Raw genomic sequence first — 18,888 nt, 5'->3', positions numbered from 1 at the left:
GGGGGCTGGACTAGATGACCTCCTGAGGTCTCTTCCAACCCTAATCATCTATGATTCTATGTCCTCTGTTGCAGTCCATATCTAATTTGCCAAAGAGAATAGGTTATGGCCTTTGCTATTTTGAAACTTTAAGTCAATAATTGTCCCAGCACATCCATTGTGACATCCTGTAAATCCACATCTCTTATCTACTACTACATTGTGAGATGATGTACATACGCTCTTCGCAGAGACGGCCCATCCAGCCTTCTGGACAGGAGCATGCGTTTGGTCGCTCACAGACTCCGCCGTTCTGACATGGGAATCGACAAATGGCTGGAAAATAATAACACAATCCAGTCAAGACATGGGTCAGTTAATATTCAGAAACTGTTCTTCCCAGAGCTCTGCATCTTACCCAGTCCTTGTTATTAAGACAAATGAATTCAGCAAAACTCAAAGACAAGCTTTGCCTTGATTGCAAGGAGTATGTAGTGGGCTTGTGTGTGTGTAATACTGCCCTCTAATGGATGACTTGCTCCAGTTATTAATAACTCAGAGGGGTAGCCGTGTTAGTCTGGATCTGTAAAAGCAGCAAAGAAACCTGTGGCACCTTATAGACTAACAGACGTTTTGGAGCATGAGCTTTCGTGGGTGAATACCCACTTCTTCAGAACGTCTGTTAGTCTATAAGGTGCCACAGGATTCTTTGCTGCTTTTATTAATAACTGAAATTTTAAATTATTATATTTATACTGAGGTGTTCAACCAACCAGCCTTGCAAAATTTGACTTGCTCAATTGTCTGGGTCAAATATGATTTTTGAAAGGTGAATAAAATATTTTTTTCTACTGTCATTATCATGGTAAGAATGGGCAAGTCATTTTTTTGCTGAAGCTGGTAATTTTTTTTGACGATTTTGCAAGATGTCTCTCACCTGAATTTTCTTTCTTGTTTCATAAAACAAAAACCAAATAGCACCCTATCCCCTCACTCCTGTAAAAAAAAAATTAAGTCCAAGACATGGGGAAAGATAAAATCAAGTTTCCTTTCCTCGGTCTTGGCATAAGAACAAGGCAAAGCTGTCAGGTATATCTACCTTCTGTCATTAAAATAAGATAAAACAGAATAGTAGCATAAATGATTTATTGCATCACCACCACAAAAGACTGAAGAGTACTTTGTGATCATCTGTGGTAACACTGTACCAGGGATCTGTTTATTTACAAACATCGCGGTTTGCAAAACTGTGTAACAAAGTGAATACAAGTCACTTAGACTGTAAATTCTTCAGGGCAGAGACTGTTTTTATCACGTGTGTGAACAGTGTCTACCATAGTGGGGCCCCAATCTGAGATCAAGGCCTCTGGGTATTACTACAATACAAATATAGAATCACAAGACATTTTAATTAGTGGCAATTATAAACACACGGTGAATTGTAAATGTCTCTCTTATTTAACAGTTATTAGGGCAAGTGAAATGTAGGTTTAGGGTTGAGAGAGCCCCAGATATGGTTCATTATTAGTCTAAATATGACGAACCATTAAAATACTTATGAGTTGCATGTTTGAACCAATCCAAAACTACCACGGAAATAGCCAAGTTTAACTAGGTTTTGCTGCAACTTTTACAGTTTCAATGTGAAACCATAGTTTGGATTCACAGGTGCTGGTACTAGGGGTGCTGCCGCACCTCCTGGCTTGAAGTGGTTTCCATTTTATACACGGTTTACAGTTTGGTACAATGGCTCTCAGCATCCCCACTACACAAATTGTTCCAGCTTCCCTGTTTGGATTCCCCTGAAACTAGGCCAAATCTTGTAAAGCTTTTGAGTCAAAGCCTGAACTGTGTGTTGTGTTTCTGAAGAAACCTGAATCAGAGTTTTGCATAGCCTGGGATCTCGTAAAAGAAAGTTTCACACAGCTGTAGTTCTAAGGAAGTTAACAACACCACAGTGATTCGCCACTATATGTATATTATTGTGAAATAATAGGCAACCTCATCTTTCTGAATATTAGTTAAATCATAGTACCATTAAGAGGAAGCTCAACCAAAAACCATTTAAAAGCTGGGGAAAATTTTTTTAAGGATTGTGACTTAAGTGTAAAGCTTCGAAACTGCCTGTGATCCACACTTTGCCTGAGTGATGTCCCAGGTGTATATCCTATGAGTAGGTAAATAAAATAGGCTGACATAAACAAGGCTGCCTTTATGCTACCAGGAGTCCCAAACTACCAGTAAGAGTTGGCTGTGAGATGTGTCCCTGCTCTGCCACCAGAAAAGGAGATAAAGTTGGTCTGTGAAATACAGAGCTTGTTTGGTATGCATTGCCCCAGGTAAGCACTGCAATTCAGGGCCACAAGCAGAGGTTTGCTTTTCTGGTTCCTGTGGCCAGCCCTGGTTGTGAAATTGTATATGAAGAATAAGACAGTATTATTCCTATGTGCACTTGTTATATATAGCCCCAGGGAATGAGAGACTGTGTGCCTATGGCTGTGGAGATCAGAGAAGAGAAAGGAAGTCTTGAGCTTCAGAGATGGGACTGGATGTTAGAAGACCTACAGCTTTATTCTCCTCTCACACTAGTGTAAATGAGGATTAGATCCACTGCAGTCAAAGGAGTTATACTGGTGTAAAGCTAACGTAAATAAGAGGAGAACTGGGTTTCTGGCTTCTTTTCTCAGCTCTGCCACAGACTGTCCATGTGACCTTGAGCAAGCCACTTATCCTCTGTATGCCTCAGATTTGACACCACGTAATGTTTTTGTTAGCTGGCTGGGAACAAGCTATTTGGCAGTAGCACTGCACCCTGGGATGAGCCCAGTCCAAAAGTCTTGTGAAGAGGGGGTCAAATTCACTGCACAGCTTTTAAAAAAGAAACACAACATTTCTCCATGCTACAACTATGTATACAGTCAGTGAAGCAGAATTAGTAAAATTATCTGTAACAATGCTATCCGGTGACTCCCAATAATGTTATGATCTGTGAAACTGGGATAATGCACTGCAAAACCTGAGTTTTAGACAGTGCACTGAAAACCTCTGATACAAAAAGTATTACTACTATTGCAAGGGCGACAATGTTGTCACAGGGGTCATGGAATCTGTGACTTCCAGAGACCTCTGTGACTTGAGCCCGCAGCACATGGGAGCTGCAGGGTTCACCCATCACCTGTGGTAGCTGAGAACTGCGGGGCCGCAAGCTACTAGCCACCACAGGCAGGGAAGGGAGTACCCTGGGCACCCAGGGTGCTCGGACCTGCTGCAGGCACTTGGGGAGCCATGCTGCTCCTGGCTGCCGTGGATGGCAGGGCGCCCAGGAGCTCAGAGCTGCCACGGGCAGGTGGGCGGGGCACCTGGGAGCTTGGAGCCGATGCAGGCGGCTGGGGTGGCTGGGAGCTGCCACGGGTGCCTGGGGTGCCCCACAACTCCCAGCCTGGAGTCCAGGGGTGGTGTGGAGATCCCTGCAGCTCCCCATTTTGTCATGCATATTTTTAGAAAAAGTCATGGACAGGTCATGGGCTTCCGTGAATTTTTCTTTGATGCCTGTGCCCTGTCCGTGAATTTTACTAAATGTATGTGTGACAGAATCTTAGCTTTAACTATTGCTAATCAAAAGTGATATGTAAGTGCGAAATTTTATTAGGCTACAGAAAGTAAGAGATACTACAGTGACGAGCATGGTACAAGACCAAGAATAGAATGGAACAGACTACAACTATAGCTCTCAACTACCTTTTTGAAAGAAGTCCCTTGCTTTAGAGCCAAAGGAAGCTCTAAACCACATAGTTTTGGTGGTCTCATTTTTTTTCTTGCAAGTTAGTTACATGGGAAATGCTGGAGAGAAAAACAAAAGATATGTATCACTGTTTTTTGCTCAGGAAATTCAGCCCATGTCCTTTAAAACAACGTGCAGCGCCCTGTGGTTCTTCTTTTGGCTCTCATGCTGGCTCTTTGTCTCGCGTTTGGTGGTTGACAGATCGTAAGCTCCATGGATACTGTTACCGGCTTCCCAACTGGGAGCTTGAATATGATCTCATTCACATTAGCTTATGCTGGCGTAACTCCACTGAGTTCCATGAGTCACTCCAGATTTACACCAATGCCCCAGAGATCAGAATCAGGCATGTGGATCTTTAACTGGATACAGTTCAGACAAGCGCAGCTGTGCACTCCCAATTACTACACAGTCTGTATTTTTTAATTATAATATTCACATTAATTACTTTGTTTAGTCGGGTTAGACATTTCTTGCAGGCTTGGGACATTAATAACTAACCACTGGTGTCAAAAGCTACGTGACTCATTATGCTGGTTGCTTTCATGTTGCTTCTGATGTAGCTCACAAAGCCTTAGATACTGTGTAGGCCTTTTGTTAGGAAAATATTCAGCCTTGTTTATAAAGCAGTTCTAAAAGATCACTTTCATATATATCAGGGAAACACAGGCCTTTTCTCTCATGAATATCTTTGGTCCTTTTTATTCTCGTTTTCGGGGAGGGAGGCGGGAAATTATTAACATACTGCATTAATAGCTAGAGTTGCCAGGTCTGGGACAGCGCTTTGTTCGTTAGTACACTAACCCCTTCATCTCCAAGGTCACCTCAAGTCACTGGTATTTGGAGAAGGGAGAGAAGGAAAGCAGGAGATTGCTAAACAGTGAGCAATAGAGATCCATGTTCTTCTGGAGCAGGACTTCTAGGCTTTAATTTTTTAAAATGTCAGAATATATATGTATCAGAGGGGTAGCTGTATTAGTCTGGATCTGTAAAAGTAGCAAAGAATCCTGTGACACCTTATAGACTAACAGATGTATTGGAGCATGAGCTTTCGTGGGTGAATACCCACTTCGTCGGATGCATTCACCCACAAAAACTCATGCTCCAATACGTCTGTTAGTCTATAAGGTGCCACAGGACTCTTTGCTACTTTTACAGAATGTATATGGTTTACGTTATATTAGAACCTTTAACATTTATAAAAATAAGGCAAAAAGAAAGTAGAATCATGAAACTAACAAACTGCGTGTCTGCTGGAATTGTTTAATAGCTGTTTTTGTTATTACATCCCTTTCCTCATCCTTTGGCTTTCAGTGAGATCGAGGCCATGTCTACACCACACAGCCATGGTGGTGGAGCTGTGCCACTGTAGAACAGTAGGGTAGATGCTTTGTACATCCATGGAAGCGGATTTTCCGTTGTTGTAGTTAGTTCACCTCTCCGAGAGGCTGTAGCTAGGTCAACAGAAGACCTAGCTGCATCTACAGTAAGGATTAGGTCGACCTAACTACATCGCACAGGGTGCGAAATTTTTCACATCCCCGAGTGATGACACAGCTAGATTGATCAAATTTTTCAGGGTAGACGAGGTCTCTGGCTCCTAAGGCCAATGCCACTTTTGAAAATGCACTGCAGGTTTCTAAGGCGCTGAGGCCTTTTTGAAAATTTTCCCCATGGTGCTTATGACTATGAATAGTCCCAGCCACTTCAGTGAAACTAATTATGACAGTAAGTGCCATGAGCCTCATCCAAAGCCTATTCAAGCCAATGCAAAGTGTCCTGCTGACTTGCAGGGGCCTCTGGATCAGGCTGCACATTTGGTAGTAGAATGCAGACCCAGACCCTCGGGCTGTAAGCTCTTTTGCGGTAAGGACCTGCCTTATCAGACATCACTAAAACCTTAACACACTTCAGGGCTGTGTTTAAATAGCAAATATTATAGAGGAATGAAGAGTAATAACAACTTGCAGCGCTACACTATAATCAGGCTAGAACCCGAAGCTTTTATGACCGATCAGCAGTCAGATGTTAACACCAAAAACTTACCCAAAACCTCTTTGCTAGTCGATGTCTTACTAATTCCAGAAACCGCACACAGAGATCACTTCTACAGCTTCACGTCCACGAGTGTTAAAGTGATAGTGGGAAAAATTCTCAAAAAAAGGGCCTCAGTGACTTAGGAGTCTGTCTTTTAATAGGACTTGGGCTCCTAAGTCAAGTAAAGCACCTTGGAAAAGTCACCCATCATCTTCAGTTTGCTGCTGGGCCCTCCACTCTAGCAACTGTGCTGGGTGCTCCATTGCTATCACAAGGCAGCACTGTGATATACATGGAAGCCCAGGAGTGGCTTGTTAAATCCATGAAGTCACAAACCTTTTAGATTTGGACCTTGTCAAAGTGGTCTATCTTGGGTGACCACGGCAAACCATTACTGGAGAGCAGGGCAACATGACTTTTCAAGGGCCTTTAATCATAAGATTCACCATCACTGGCAATGGTTTTCGTATTATATTAGTGACTAGAGGTCACAGCAGAAGTTGAGGCCCCGTTGCGTTAGGCATTGTACAGAATCCTTGCCCCAAAGTGCTTGTAGTCAAAACAGAAAAGGGTGGGGGGAAGATTTTAAGGATGGGTAATTGAGTTATTTAAGGTCTCGTTGGAAGAACTGGAACTGACCGCATGTCTTTGGTGTCCCAAACCAGTACATTAGCAACAAAACCATTCTTCCCTCTGATGCAGGAGCGCTTGTGTAACCCACACACCTTCTGGGTGTGGTGTTCTTTCCCATCTAGTCACACTGAAACCACTTAAAGTGAGTCTGCTTTACAGCCTTAGCTAACAGCCAGCTGGCTTTTAGCTCATTCAGTAGATGCTCATGCACTAAGCTCCAGAGGTTATATCCTGCTCACCAATGACCAGGGTCTGTTGGGTTACAAGTCGGGGCTCGTCCTGGATTTCAACTGGGAAGTCTCCAAATCTCAGGACATGCTTCGTCTACTAAGGAAAGTATGTAACCCCCATAGCTCAGTGGTCTGAGCACTAGCCTACTAAGCCCAAGGTTGTGAGTTCACTCCTTGAGGGGCCACTTAGGAATCTGAGGCAAAAATCTGTCAGGGACAGTACTTGGTCCTGCTGTGAAGGCAGGAGACTGGACTCAATGACCTTTCAAGGTCCCTTCTAGTTCTATGATTCTATACCATTATGTCATACTGTAATAGTTTATATATACTTAGTGCTAGACATAAATACATACCCACACAAGCACAGTGATTGCTAACAGCCACAATGCAGTTATTGCCTATTCTAAATAAAGGGAAGAACCGTGCTATCTCACGTACCACTTTGTAGTTATTGCTGGTAAAAGCTAGCTTTTTAATCGTGACATATTTCTTAATGTATGTATGTTTTTATTGTATACACATATATATCTAACACACACACACACACACACAGACAAGAATTCCCACTGATAGCTCTGTGATCCTGAATGGACTGTCCTGTTTTTATCTTCAAGATCACTTCTCCACCATTTAGGGACAAGTTTAAAAACAGAGAGGGAGCAAGAAACAGACACACATAGACTCTAGGTCTACATGCAAAATATGTGAGTTTGGGCACCCATGTATGTACGATTAATCACTGCAACTGTTGTGCAAAAGGGTGCATAGGTGTTTAAACACTAACTTTCATATATGCTACAGTTAGGGTAAATTTGCATGCAAATGCAGCTATGCAAATATATACCCATTTGTCAATCAAATCTTGGGGATTTTAGAAAAATATCCATCTAGTCCTTAAAGTTCTGTACTTAAACTGGCCAACACAGATGTGGTGAGGTTTCCTCCATGCTCAGTGTGCATTATTTCAGCACAGCTGTATCAGTTTATCTCTGCACATCTTACCGCAGACAGTTGTTTTCAGCAACACGCAGAAGCTAAACAACAATGGCAGAATAAGCACCAGTTGTATCAGCCCCCTTCCTTTCCGGTAGTGCTCTGCCTTAACAGTGAAAAGCAAAATTTCTTTAAGTATACAAATGTAACAGGCTGGCAGTATTTGTTTAGCACGTGTTGTTCTGCCTGGGAAAGGATTAAATGTATTCTGGAGATTCACAGGGGTAGGAAACTTGTTCCCCTGCCGATTACAACTGATGTGTGAATGACTCTCTGGAGAGAGGGAGGGGATGGAGGGCAGGGGGTCTCAACACATTTTTTGGTGATCTCAGGGTGCAGCTACCAACTCTTGCTGGCGGCTGCGCTGATAATTTTTCCTAAAATACGTAATGAATTTTAGGAAAAACAAATAAATATGCACATATACATGCCCAAATCATTGTAATTTATGTAGGCAGGATTTTTTCAGACTCAGTAATAAAAATAATGCAGTGTCTCTATTCTTTAGTGGATCTTATAGAAACATAAATGAGGTGCTTTGCATGTTCTTGTCTTTTTGTTGTTTCTTTTGCTTTTTTTGGTTGCTTTTTAGAAAAAAAACTTGCTAGCTAGTAAGTCTGCTGCTGTGAAAAGTGAAATTTGTATGTTTGTTAATATCACTTTTCACAGCAGACTTACTTCCTCAGTCCCGGCAAGCCCTGGATGGAGAGGGAGGCAGTGGGGCCCAGAGATGATGGTGGGGGTGATGAGCCTGGGGCCAGAGCTTGGAACCAGAGCCTGCTACCACGGGGATGGAATCTGAAGCCCCGCGGCCACCAAAGCCTGTTGCCCCAGCCCCCGGGAAAGTGTGGAATTCACCAGCTGCCCACACCTCCAGCATTTGTATCTCTGGAGGGGCCACTGCTTCCCCTCATCACAGCCCAGGAGGCTGTGGCTGCAAGAAAAGCCTCTGGTGGCTGCATTTGAGAAAAGCTGATCTAGGGTATGAGATATGCAGTCCTTGAAAGAGGAATCCCAGAAGCAGCCAAGGTTAGGGAGAAGGTTTAAGCTAGTCTATTTATTTGTTTGTTTGGGTGTTTGTTTATTTTAAAGCAGAAAGGGTGTGATTTTGTACTTTATGTGCTATGGGTTAAATTGTGGCTACACTGTGAAGTCATATGGGAATTTCTCCTTGTGTGTTTGCACAGCAGGTTAGGAAAAGCACCAGCACACAGTTAAAAAAATGATTCTTACCTTTGCAGGCAGGTGGTTTTGTCCAAGTTCCATTTTCTAAACACACACTTCTCAGGGACCCCTCTAGCATGTACCCGCTGTAGCATGAGTAGGTGATCATGTCTCCATACTGATAAAATGTACCACGGGCCAAGGCGTTTTCGATGTGAGCAGGGGGCCCACAAGAAATCTCTAAAGAAAAATAAGAAGAAGCCACAATGGGCTGATGAGCTGCAGCATCTGGGAACTCGTTGACAATACAGTACACAGTGTCCCTGTCTGTTTAAGGTGCGAGCCTGCAGGTTGCTGAGCACTGCCAAGAGGAGTGTGTGGAGGAAAGCTCTGCAGAGAGAGGCTTCTGCATGGTGCAGAGAAATGCACACAGTGTCCACCAATGAAAAGAGACCTTTGCACTAGCACCAAACTTAGCACTGGTGAGAAGGGGGAAACTGGGCATGGTGGGGACAGAGAAAGGGGGCGACCAGGAGACAGGGCTTCATTGTAGCAGACACAACGTTGTGCATAGCAAATCAAATAACGAATGTGTATAATGTGTGTGGCAGCCATTTTCAAGACATTCCCCCCATTCCCTTCCAACTGCCAGCCAGGAGCAATGGCTTACATATTGGTGCTTAAAAGTTGCAAGTAGAGGAGAGTGACATTAGGCCTTCTTGCTAGGACTGCCTACCAACAAAGAAATATGCCGGAGGGGTATAAGAACACTGGGCATCTCCCAGCCAGCCTCTCACAACGTCTGCAGTGATTTCAGTCTGTGCACTTACTTTCACATTTAGCTCTTGCTGGTGTCCAAGTCTCATCAGGGTTACAGGTCATTGCAGCTTGTCCTTTAAGTTGATAGCCCTCCCTGCACTTGATCGATACTTTCTGGCCGACATAAAATTCTGTCTCAGACAGGCGGGCATTCTCCGGGATTATGAAAGGCACAGGACAAGGATTTGCTATTCAAGTGGAGGTGGAGGGGAGAAAAGAAAAAAATATTTGTGAAGCACGTCCTCAAACTCACTCCCTCGTTTCATCATCAAATTGCAAAACCAGCAGAATGAATGAATGCATTGATTGCACCCAAGTTTCATCTTTAAACAGTTGTGAGGCTGGAGGTCACGAAATGAAGATAACTCGCTTACACTAATGTTACCTTACACCATGTTCTGGAGATGAAAACCTGGCTCTGCTGAAACCAATGGCAAAAGAGACAGTTACCCGTTCTGTAACTGGCATTCTTCAAGATGCATTGCTCATGTCTATTCCACAGTAGGAGTGTGTGCTAGCCACGTGCATCGGTGCCGGAAGTTTTTCCCCTAGCGGTACCCGTAGGGGATGAGTGTCCCCCCACCAACCCTGGAGTGGCGCTGACATATCGTGCTATAAAGGGGGCTGCGTGCTTCCCCGACCCTCAGTTCCTTCTTGCCAGACAACTCCGGCAGAGGGGAAGGAGGGTGGGATGTGGAATAGACATGAGCAACACACCTTGAAGAACACCAGTTACGAAAAGGTAACTAACTTTTCTTCTTCGAGTGATTGCTTATGCGTATTCCACAATAGGTGATTCCAAGCTATACCTTCTGGAGGTGGGTAGGAGGTCACAAGTTCTTGGGATGGAGTATCGCCCTGCCGAACTCGGCGTAATCCCTGGTTTGGGAGATTATCGTATAGTGTGAGGTGAATGTGTGAACAGAAGACCACGTGGCGGCCCTACAAATGTCCTGTATAGGGATGTGGGCCACAAAGGCAGCCACTGAGGCCTGTGCCCGAGTCGAGTGCGCCTTCACAACGGGTGGTAGGGGGACACCTGCCAGCTCAAAACAGGAGCATGAAGTGATCCAGCTGGACAGCCACCGAGTGGAAATCGGCTGGCCTCTCACGCGCTCAGCAGAGGTGACAAACAGTTGCAAGGACTTTCTGAATGGCTTGGTCCGCTTGAGGTAGAAAGCTAGAGCCCACCTCACATGGAGTGTGTGGAGACAGCGCTCCTCACTAGTCACGTGAGGCTTGGAGCAGAGGACTGGTAGAAAAATGTCTTGACCCACGTGGTATGCGGAGACCACCTTCGGAAGGAACGCGGGGTGTGGGCGGAGCTGGACCTTGTTCTTATGAAAGACTGTATACGGCAGCTTAGACTTCAGGGCCCTGACCTCCAAGACCCACCTGGCCGACATGATAGCAACCAGGAAAGCCACCTTCCACGAGAGGTGAGACAAGGAACACGTGGCTAACGGTTCAAATGGGGCCCCCGTAAGATGAGCCAGCACCAGATTCAGGTCCTATTGTGGAACCAGGGGCTTAGAATATGGGTAAAGCTGGTCCAAATCCTTAAGGAACCGGCAGGTCATAGCATGGGAGAACCCAGTGTGTCCTTGTACCGGGAGATGGAAGGCTGATATGGCCGCCAGGTGCATCCTGATGAGGGTGCCTGGCCCCGGGCCCTCAGGTGGAGAAGGTAATCAAGGATGAGAAGGTAATCAAGGATAAGCTGGATCGGGCAGCCATTGGGGACACATCTTGGTCTGACGCCCATCTAGAAAACTGAGACCACTTCGCCATGTGGAGGGCCTTCTACATTCGAGGAGAACGTGCTGAACCTGTTCTGAGCATGTCCTCTCCTTGCCATCTAGCCACTGAGCAGCCACGCCATGAGGTGACGAGCTGCCATGTTGGGGTGGAGAAGGTGGCCCTAGTCCTGAGAGAACATGTCCGGGCAGAGTGGCAACGGCCACAGCAGAGCCACCGCCAGGCCCGAGAGGGCCCTGTACTAGTGCTGCCTGGGCCACGTCGGGGCAATGAGGAAGACCTGGCTTTGTCCGTCTTTATTTTATACAGGACCCTGCTGATCAGAGGGAATGGGGGAAAGGCATAGAGAAGCTGGCCTGACCAGGATAGGATAAAGGCATCGGAGATAGCATCCTTCCCTAGTTCCCCACTGGAGCAGATCCGGGGGCTTTGTTGGTTCTGCCAGGTCGCAAATAGGTCCACCTGGGGATTTCCCCACCTTTGGAAGAGCTGGTAGGGCACTTCCGGGTGTAGAGACCACTCGTGCTGAGAGGAAAAGTCTCTGCTCAAGCAATCCGCCCTCACGTTCCGGGCGCCCGGCAGGTGAAAGGCTTTTAGGTGGATGTCATGGGCTATACAGAAGTCCCACAGGTTGAGGGCTTCGTGGCAGAGGGCAGAGGATTGGGCCTTGCCTTGCCTGTTGATATAGAACATTGAGGCTGTGTTGTCCGTGAGGACCCTGACTACCTTGCCCTTCAGGCGCGAGCGGAAGGCCATACACACCAGTCACCCTGAGTTCTTTGACGCTTATGTGAAGGGTCAGGTCTTGCAGAGACCACAGGCCTTGGGTCTGAAAATTCCCCACATCGGCCCCCCAGCCCAGGTCATGCATTAGACACCAGCTTCAACGACGGGGCTCTGTCCCTGAACGGGACCTCTTGGAGCATGTTGCTTGGGGCGAACCACTACCACAGGGAGGTGATCGTCGAGTTCAGCACGGTGAGGACCTTGTCCATTCTGTCCGTGGCCTGGGAGAACTGTGAGGCCAGCCAGAGCTGGAGGGGCCTCATCCTGAGTCTGGCATAGCAAACCACATACGTGCATGCCGACAAGTGACCTAGCAGCTGCAGGCAAGCCCTGGCTGTCGTCACCTAGAACCTTGCGATCGAGTTGATGAGCCCTGTCAGGGTCTCGAATGTTGCGTCCAGGAGTGTCCCGATAAACTCTATGCATTGGATCGGGACTAACGTGGACTTAGTGTTGTTTACCAACAGGCCTAGGGCATTCCAGGTGGACAGGAGGAGAGCCACATGGTCCCTCACCTGTGACCAAGAGATGCCCTTGAGCAGCCATTCATCCAGATAGGGGAATAGCTGGACCCCCCCCCGGCGCCTGAGGTAGGCTGCTACCACTGACATGCACTTTGTGAAGACCCTGGGGGCAGTGGACAGGCCAAACGGGAGGACCGTGAATTGGTAATGGTTCTGTCCCACCATGAAACGGAGGAAGCGCCTGTGCCCCTCGAATATGTGGATGTGGAAATATGCGTCCTGTAGATTGAGGGCTGTGTACCAGTCCCTGGGATCCAGGGAGGGGATGATGGAGGCCAGAGAAACCATGCGGAACTTGAGTTTCAGCATGTACTGGTTCAGGCCTCGCAGATCCATAATGGGCCTGAGCCCCCCTTTGGCCTTTGGGATAAGGAAATACTGTGAGTAATACCCCTTGCCCAGGAACTCCTTGGGCTCCGCCTCTATCGCTCTCAGTTCCAGGAGCCGCCCGACCTCCTGCTCGAGCAGAGCCTTGTGCGATGGGTCCCCCAAGATGGATGGGGGCAGAGGGTGGTTGGGAGGGGAGGAGGTAAACTGAAGGAAGGGTATAACCCTGGGATATGGTGTTGAGGACCCAACGGTCCAAGGTGAGCCGTGACCATTCTGGGAGGAAAGCACAGAACTGACTGGGAAAAGGAGCTTGATTAGGGGTGGATCCCTGCTGAGAACTGGAGGGGTACTACCGAGCGTCCTGTCAAAAACGCCTTTTACCCGCCTGCTTGCCTTTAGAGGACCCAGGCTGGGGGGCAGGCCGAGACTGGGCGTTTTCTATAGTCCCGTTGATTCTTTTGGGCGGCCTCGTACTTCAGGAGGGCGGCCTGGGCAGGAGCCTGCTGTGGCTTGAACTTGGGTTTTGCCGGAGCAGGGACATAGAGGCTCAAGGTCTGGAGGGTCATTCGGGAGTCTTTCATGCCATGCAGTCTTATGTCTGTTTCCTCAGCAAACAGCGCCTTCCCGTCGAAAGGGAGATCCTGCACTGACGATTGTGCTTCGCTGGGTAGCCCAGAGAGCAGGAGCCAGACACCCGTCTCATAGACACCGCCGAGGCCATGGACTGTGCGACTGTGTCCGCTGCATGCGAAGTGGCCTGCAGGAATGCTCTTGCGGCCACTGCCCCTTCCTTCACGAGTGCCTTAAACTCCTTTTTATCGTGCTCCTGGAGGGAGTCCTTGAACTTGGGGAGGGATCCCCAGAGATTAAACTTGTAGTGACCCAGGAGAGCCTGATGGTTTGATACTCTTAGCTGGAAGGTTGACAACGAATAAACTTTTCTCCCAAAAGTATCCAGCCTCTGAGAGTTTTTGTTCTTAGGGGTCAGGACTGGCTGCCCCATCACTCCCTGTGGTTGACCGACTAGACCACCAAGGAGCTGGGCGCCGGGTGGGTATACAAATATTCCTGCCCCTTATTGGGTACAAGCTACTTGCGTTCCACCTTCTTAGAGATAGGAGCCAATGAGGCTGATGTTTGCCACAGGACATTTGAAATTCTTGACACCCCTTCACGGAGCGGCAAGGCTACTCTGCCTGGTGCCGAGGGGGACAGCACATTGAACAGGGAGTCTGAGGGCTCCTCCATCTCCTCTGCCTGGCGGTGGAGGCTCGCTGTCACCCTTTTCAAGAGGTCTTGGTGGGCCTGGTAGTCCTCCTGCAGGACAGAGGGGGGCGGGGCCGCAATCAGCTCCTCCGGACGGGATGTGGGGGCTGGTGTGGTGCTTTGGGTGCCGCCCAGCACCGGAGGATCCACCACCTGGTTGGACTCCGGGCACGGTGCTGAGGACACGGATCCCACCGACTCCTTTCTTGGCGGTCTAGGGATGGAGGCCGACGGTGCTTCCAACACCCTGGCCACCGAGTGAGTCCCCACCTGGGGCTGTGCCAGAGACCACAGTGCTCACTGGTACCACTGGGCCGGCCACGATGCTTTGTGCCACTGTACTTGCTGAGGCACGGAGGGGCTGGCTGTTCAGGCTGGCTAGCCTGGCCTGTAGATGGGCGGCTGTGAGTGGAGGCTGGGCTGGCGTACGACCCGCTGCTGCCACTGGACTGAGAGTAGCGCTGGTGCTGGGATCTACATCGGCCATGGGACCGTGATCTTGAGGTGGAGGAATGGCACTGATGGTAGTAGCTGCTCTGCAAATGGCCTTAATGGGCAGACCCGCGACAGCAAGACGCTGGTGATCGACGCCTGGGGCTACGGTGCCTTGGAGCAGACTTGGAGCGGGAGTCCGAGAGGGAACGGCATTGACAGTCGTGCCATGACTGACTGCAGTACCTCCTTCAAGATGAGGACTGTTGGCGACGTACGCCATGGTCCCATCAGTATTCGCTCCACGAAGACGAGCGGTGCTAGGAGTCCCAGCTGGATGGCACCCATCCAGACAGTCTGGCCAGCGTTGAGGGCGATCCACATGGACTGAGCCCTGAATGGTCACTGAGTGGTGAGTGGTGTCGGGAATGTTCCCTCGACCAAGACCGGTACCGGGCTTGACCCTGGAGAGTGGGGCCGACATCGGCGGAGCTCCGGGCACCAGCATGGACATGATGTCCCTGGCCGCCTGGAGGGCTTCAGGCGTAGATGACATCCGGACATCTGGAGAGGCCTGCTCTGAAGGGGCCGGGCCACTCCTCTCAATGTGAGTCGGAGGCTTAGGGCCTGGTGGGGATTGAGAGCTGCCTGACATGGGCCTAGCCTCTGTCCCAGACTTCCCTCGATGCTGTTGCGAAGAGGGAGTCTTTCTGGTCCTCTTGGTGTGCCCTGTGGAAGGAGTGCAGTGCTGACTGGTCGATGGTACTGGAGGGTCACCGCGTACTGATGCCGGGTACAGGTTCAGAGCGGTGTGCTGGGGTTGGCGCCAGTGCTGACTCCACCAGGATGGCCTGGAGCCTAATGTCCCCTTCTTTTTTGGTCCGGGGCTTGAAAGACTTGCTGATCTTGCACCTTTCACTGATGTAGGTTTCGCCAAAGGAGCGAAGACAGTCAGTGTGTGGGTCACTCCTTGGCATAGAATGCCTACAAGAGCTGCATGACTTAAATCTAACTAACTTAACTAACTAAACTCACTGAAATAGCTAAAGCAGCAAAGAGTCCTGTGGCACCATGCATCCAACAAAGTGGGTATTCACTCACGAAAGCTTATGCTCCAGTACGTCTGTTAGTCTATAAGGTGCCACAGGATTCTTTGCTGCTTTTACAGACCCAGACTAACACGGTTACCCCTCTGATACTTGAAATAGCTAACTGGCTACAGGTACTAATGAACGAACAAACAGTTCTGGGGATAAGCTGCAGCAAAGCTGGAGCTGAGCAGTTCTGACGCAAGAAGGAACTGAGGGTAGGGGGAGCGCGCAGCTCCCCTTATACTGTGCCAGGCAGGTGCCACTCCAGGGGTCATGGGGGGTGCTCCCCCCTACGGGTACTGCTAGGGGAAAAACGTGCAGCACCGGTGCACGTGGTGAGCATACACACCTACTGTGGAGTACACATGAGCAGCCACTCAAAGAACTCCCATCGACTTCAGTGGGCTCAGGATTTCACCCTGGCAGTGGAAGTGGGCATTGAAGAGGCCATCAATGTAATTTACATTGCTTTCAGATCCCCCTGCACTGCTGGAGCAATGTAAAGAGGTTTTAGTGTAAACGAGAAGCAGACCCTTTGGGTTTAGTTGGATTTACAGCAGCTTAGCGGCATCGGAACAGTGTGAAGAAGTGGCAGAGTGCCAGGAAATCTGCCCCTAAGGGTTCACACAGTGAAGAGTATTAACATTCAACAGAGTTGACAGGTCACCTATTGTTCCTGCACACTCGAATTTTGGGCTAAACCCTCCTGGCCTTCCTCACGAGAGCATTTCCATTGATTTCAATAGGACGAGTTGCCTGACAAATGTGACAAGGATTCAGTACAACAGCAGAGGGGATGCTTCTTCTGTGAAGCTAGACACACATTGGTCTCTTGTTTAAAAAAATGAGATGATCCAGCTAGTGCAACGCAAGACAGTTCTAAGACCAGTTACAGACAAATAAGGTTACATGGGGGCCAGAGTGGCAGATTTAAATCCATTTAAAGCCCTTTTCCAAATCAAGTCACCTGCTGCTGAACAGTTTATTCTCTCAATTTCACAAAGATTTGTAGGTGGATGTTATTTTTAATGTGCCTCAGTACTATTCAGTTCTTTGCCATGCACACAGGTGTCTCCCAAAAACGCAGAACAGCGGAAGATTAAATTTCACTGTGTAAGGAAAGTTTCACTTAAGTTACAGAACATCACTAAGTGAGGAAAAACTGGGATAGGCAAATAGATTTGATTTTGAACTTGATCACTTCTGCTCAGTCACACAGTATAAAGCTGGGTTAGCCCTACTGAAGCCAATTGATTTCCTCAATTAATAATGGTTTAAACAAAGAGCAGAAATTGTCCTTTAATGCTTAGAAATCTTCCTTAGTGAGCAAACACTCACGTTGGCACAGCGGTATCGGGTGACTCCAGCTTCCAGTTTCTGTGCACTCTGCTATGGGCTCCCCTTCCAAGCTGTATCCTCTGTCGCAGTAATATGCTGCTCTGCTGCCAAGTGTATTATTTTCATAGAGTGCCTTCCCATTCGCCAAGGAAACCAGAGCTTCGCATCTGGTCTCTGCAAGGAAGTAAATTCATTAATTTAAACTATATTAGGCCCACACTTTATTCTCTGATTATAGTGATGCAGTGTTTATAATATAGCGCCGGAAAGAAGATATAGTTGGGTTGGTGGCTGAACTCCTCCTAGCGATGGAGAAAGGGCAAATATCCAGGCACGTTTTTAACAAGATCACAGAGAGTTTAACAAGGTTGGCCATGAGACTTTGGATACCGGTTAGTTGAAGGGGATTGAGCTTCAGTGGTTCCTTTCTTTCCACTTAGAGAGATCCCAGAGAGTAATGTTCTGCCGCTGCAGCAGCTGGTACTCGCCACTATCAGACCGGATACGGGACTAGAGGTATCACTGGTTTGATGGGGTGTGACAATTTCAAATTGCACAAAGCCAGAGGGAGAAGCAGTCAGATGATCTGGTCTGTGCTGCCATCACTACTCAAATGACAGGTAGCCCTATGTTTTGTCTTCCACTTCATTCAGATGGTGCAGTTTCCCTGCTACCTGAGAGCCTAGATGAGCTAGAGGCTTGGACAAGAGCAAGTTGATGGGACCTTAAACCACATAAGACAGCGGCGATGCCAGCTGACAGGCAGGAGAGAGCATCTAGAGCCTGTGGTAGGGTTCATGTGGATACAGTAATATCTACTCTGTTACTGAGGGGCCATGCCCACCCTTTGTCTTGCATTGTTCTTGCATTTTCAGATGGTGGGGGCAGAAGCACCTCGTTCATCTGCATCTGGCTACATGCTTGTGATCTTTTCTTTCTGATGTGGGTCATCCAGATCCCAGGCCAAATTATCACAGTATGCTCCGCAACTCACTACCCTTGAGATCTGTGTGATGGTTGGTTGTTAATGCAGCATTTGAATATCTTTTCCACCTGCCAATGAGCTAAAGGTCCTACCTCCTGCACCTCTGGATTACCTGCCTGCAGTGGGGCTGTGAAGTGATCTTTGGGCTCTGGCCCTTCACACGGAAGGGGGTCACTGGCATACCCCCAAGGCTTACCCTCCGGTGCTGCTGTTTCCCTGGCTCTGGGGAGAGCAGTCCCCACCTGTCTGAGTGGGAGACCATCAGCCATGGCAGCCAAGTGAAACTCGCAGTCCCGTTGGTGGCACTGACACCTGGGGATTGTGCCGCTGGGTGTGGAAAGGCATCCAGGGTTCACTTAGCACAGCTGCCCTTGATGCCTGGCTGCGCTGCTGACACCTTCCTCTCTCATATCCTCTGCCCTGTGTATGCCAGGTGGCCTCTTTGTGTCACTCTGCACCCACTTGAAGGGGTCAGATCCTCCCTAAATCTGTGTGAGAGACTGGATGTAGAGAATTTCCACTTCACAGGCGAGAAGGGTGAATGAGGATGTCAGCAGCAAATAACGAGGGTAAAGGGGGCTGTAAATGAGGGGAGCGAGGGCCCAGTACAGAGGACAGATGGTATCTGTGTCGGGGGCAGGAACTGCATGAAAAGAAGTGTCGGGGCAGGAACTGAGCTCAAGGGTGCGTTTGTCATGAGAAGGCGCTAAGGACACAAAGGGGCCAGAAAACACAGAGGGGC

The 18,888-nt window shown here is 48.3% G+C and overlaps 1 protein-coding gene across 3 annotated transcripts in view; it reads right to left on the bottom strand.

The window, feature by feature from the left end:
* The window catches only part of SVEP1 (sushi, von Willebrand factor type A, EGF and pentraxin domain containing 1), a 180,153-nt gene that overhangs the window by 22,805 nt on the left and 138,460 nt on the right, over window positions 1–18,888 (bottom strand). For 2 of the 3 annotated variants that reach the window (XM_050942935.1, XM_050942937.1), the window contains 4 exons: window positions 17,162–17,335; window positions 9,648–9,824; window positions 8,887–9,057; window positions 220–315 (listed from right to left, as the gene is read on the bottom strand). In XM_050942935.1, the coding sequence (XP_050798892.1) occupies window positions 220–315; window positions 8,887–9,057; window positions 9,648–9,824; window positions 17,162–17,335 (618 nt within the window). The remainder of the gene's footprint in view (window positions 1–219; window positions 316–8,886; window positions 9,058–9,647; window positions 9,825–17,161; window positions 17,336–18,888) is intronic. The other variant, XM_050942936.1, reaches the window with a different exon arrangement.

Source organism: Gopherus flavomarginatus, chromosome 3 (assembly GCF_025201925.1).
Source record: "Gopherus flavomarginatus isolate rGopFla2 chromosome 3, rGopFla2.mat.asm, whole genome shotgun sequence".
In the NCBI taxonomy this organism is placed as follows: Eukaryota; Metazoa; Chordata; order Testudines; family Testudinidae; genus Gopherus; species Gopherus flavomarginatus.
This window is presented reverse-complemented; position numbering and strand designations above follow the sequence as displayed.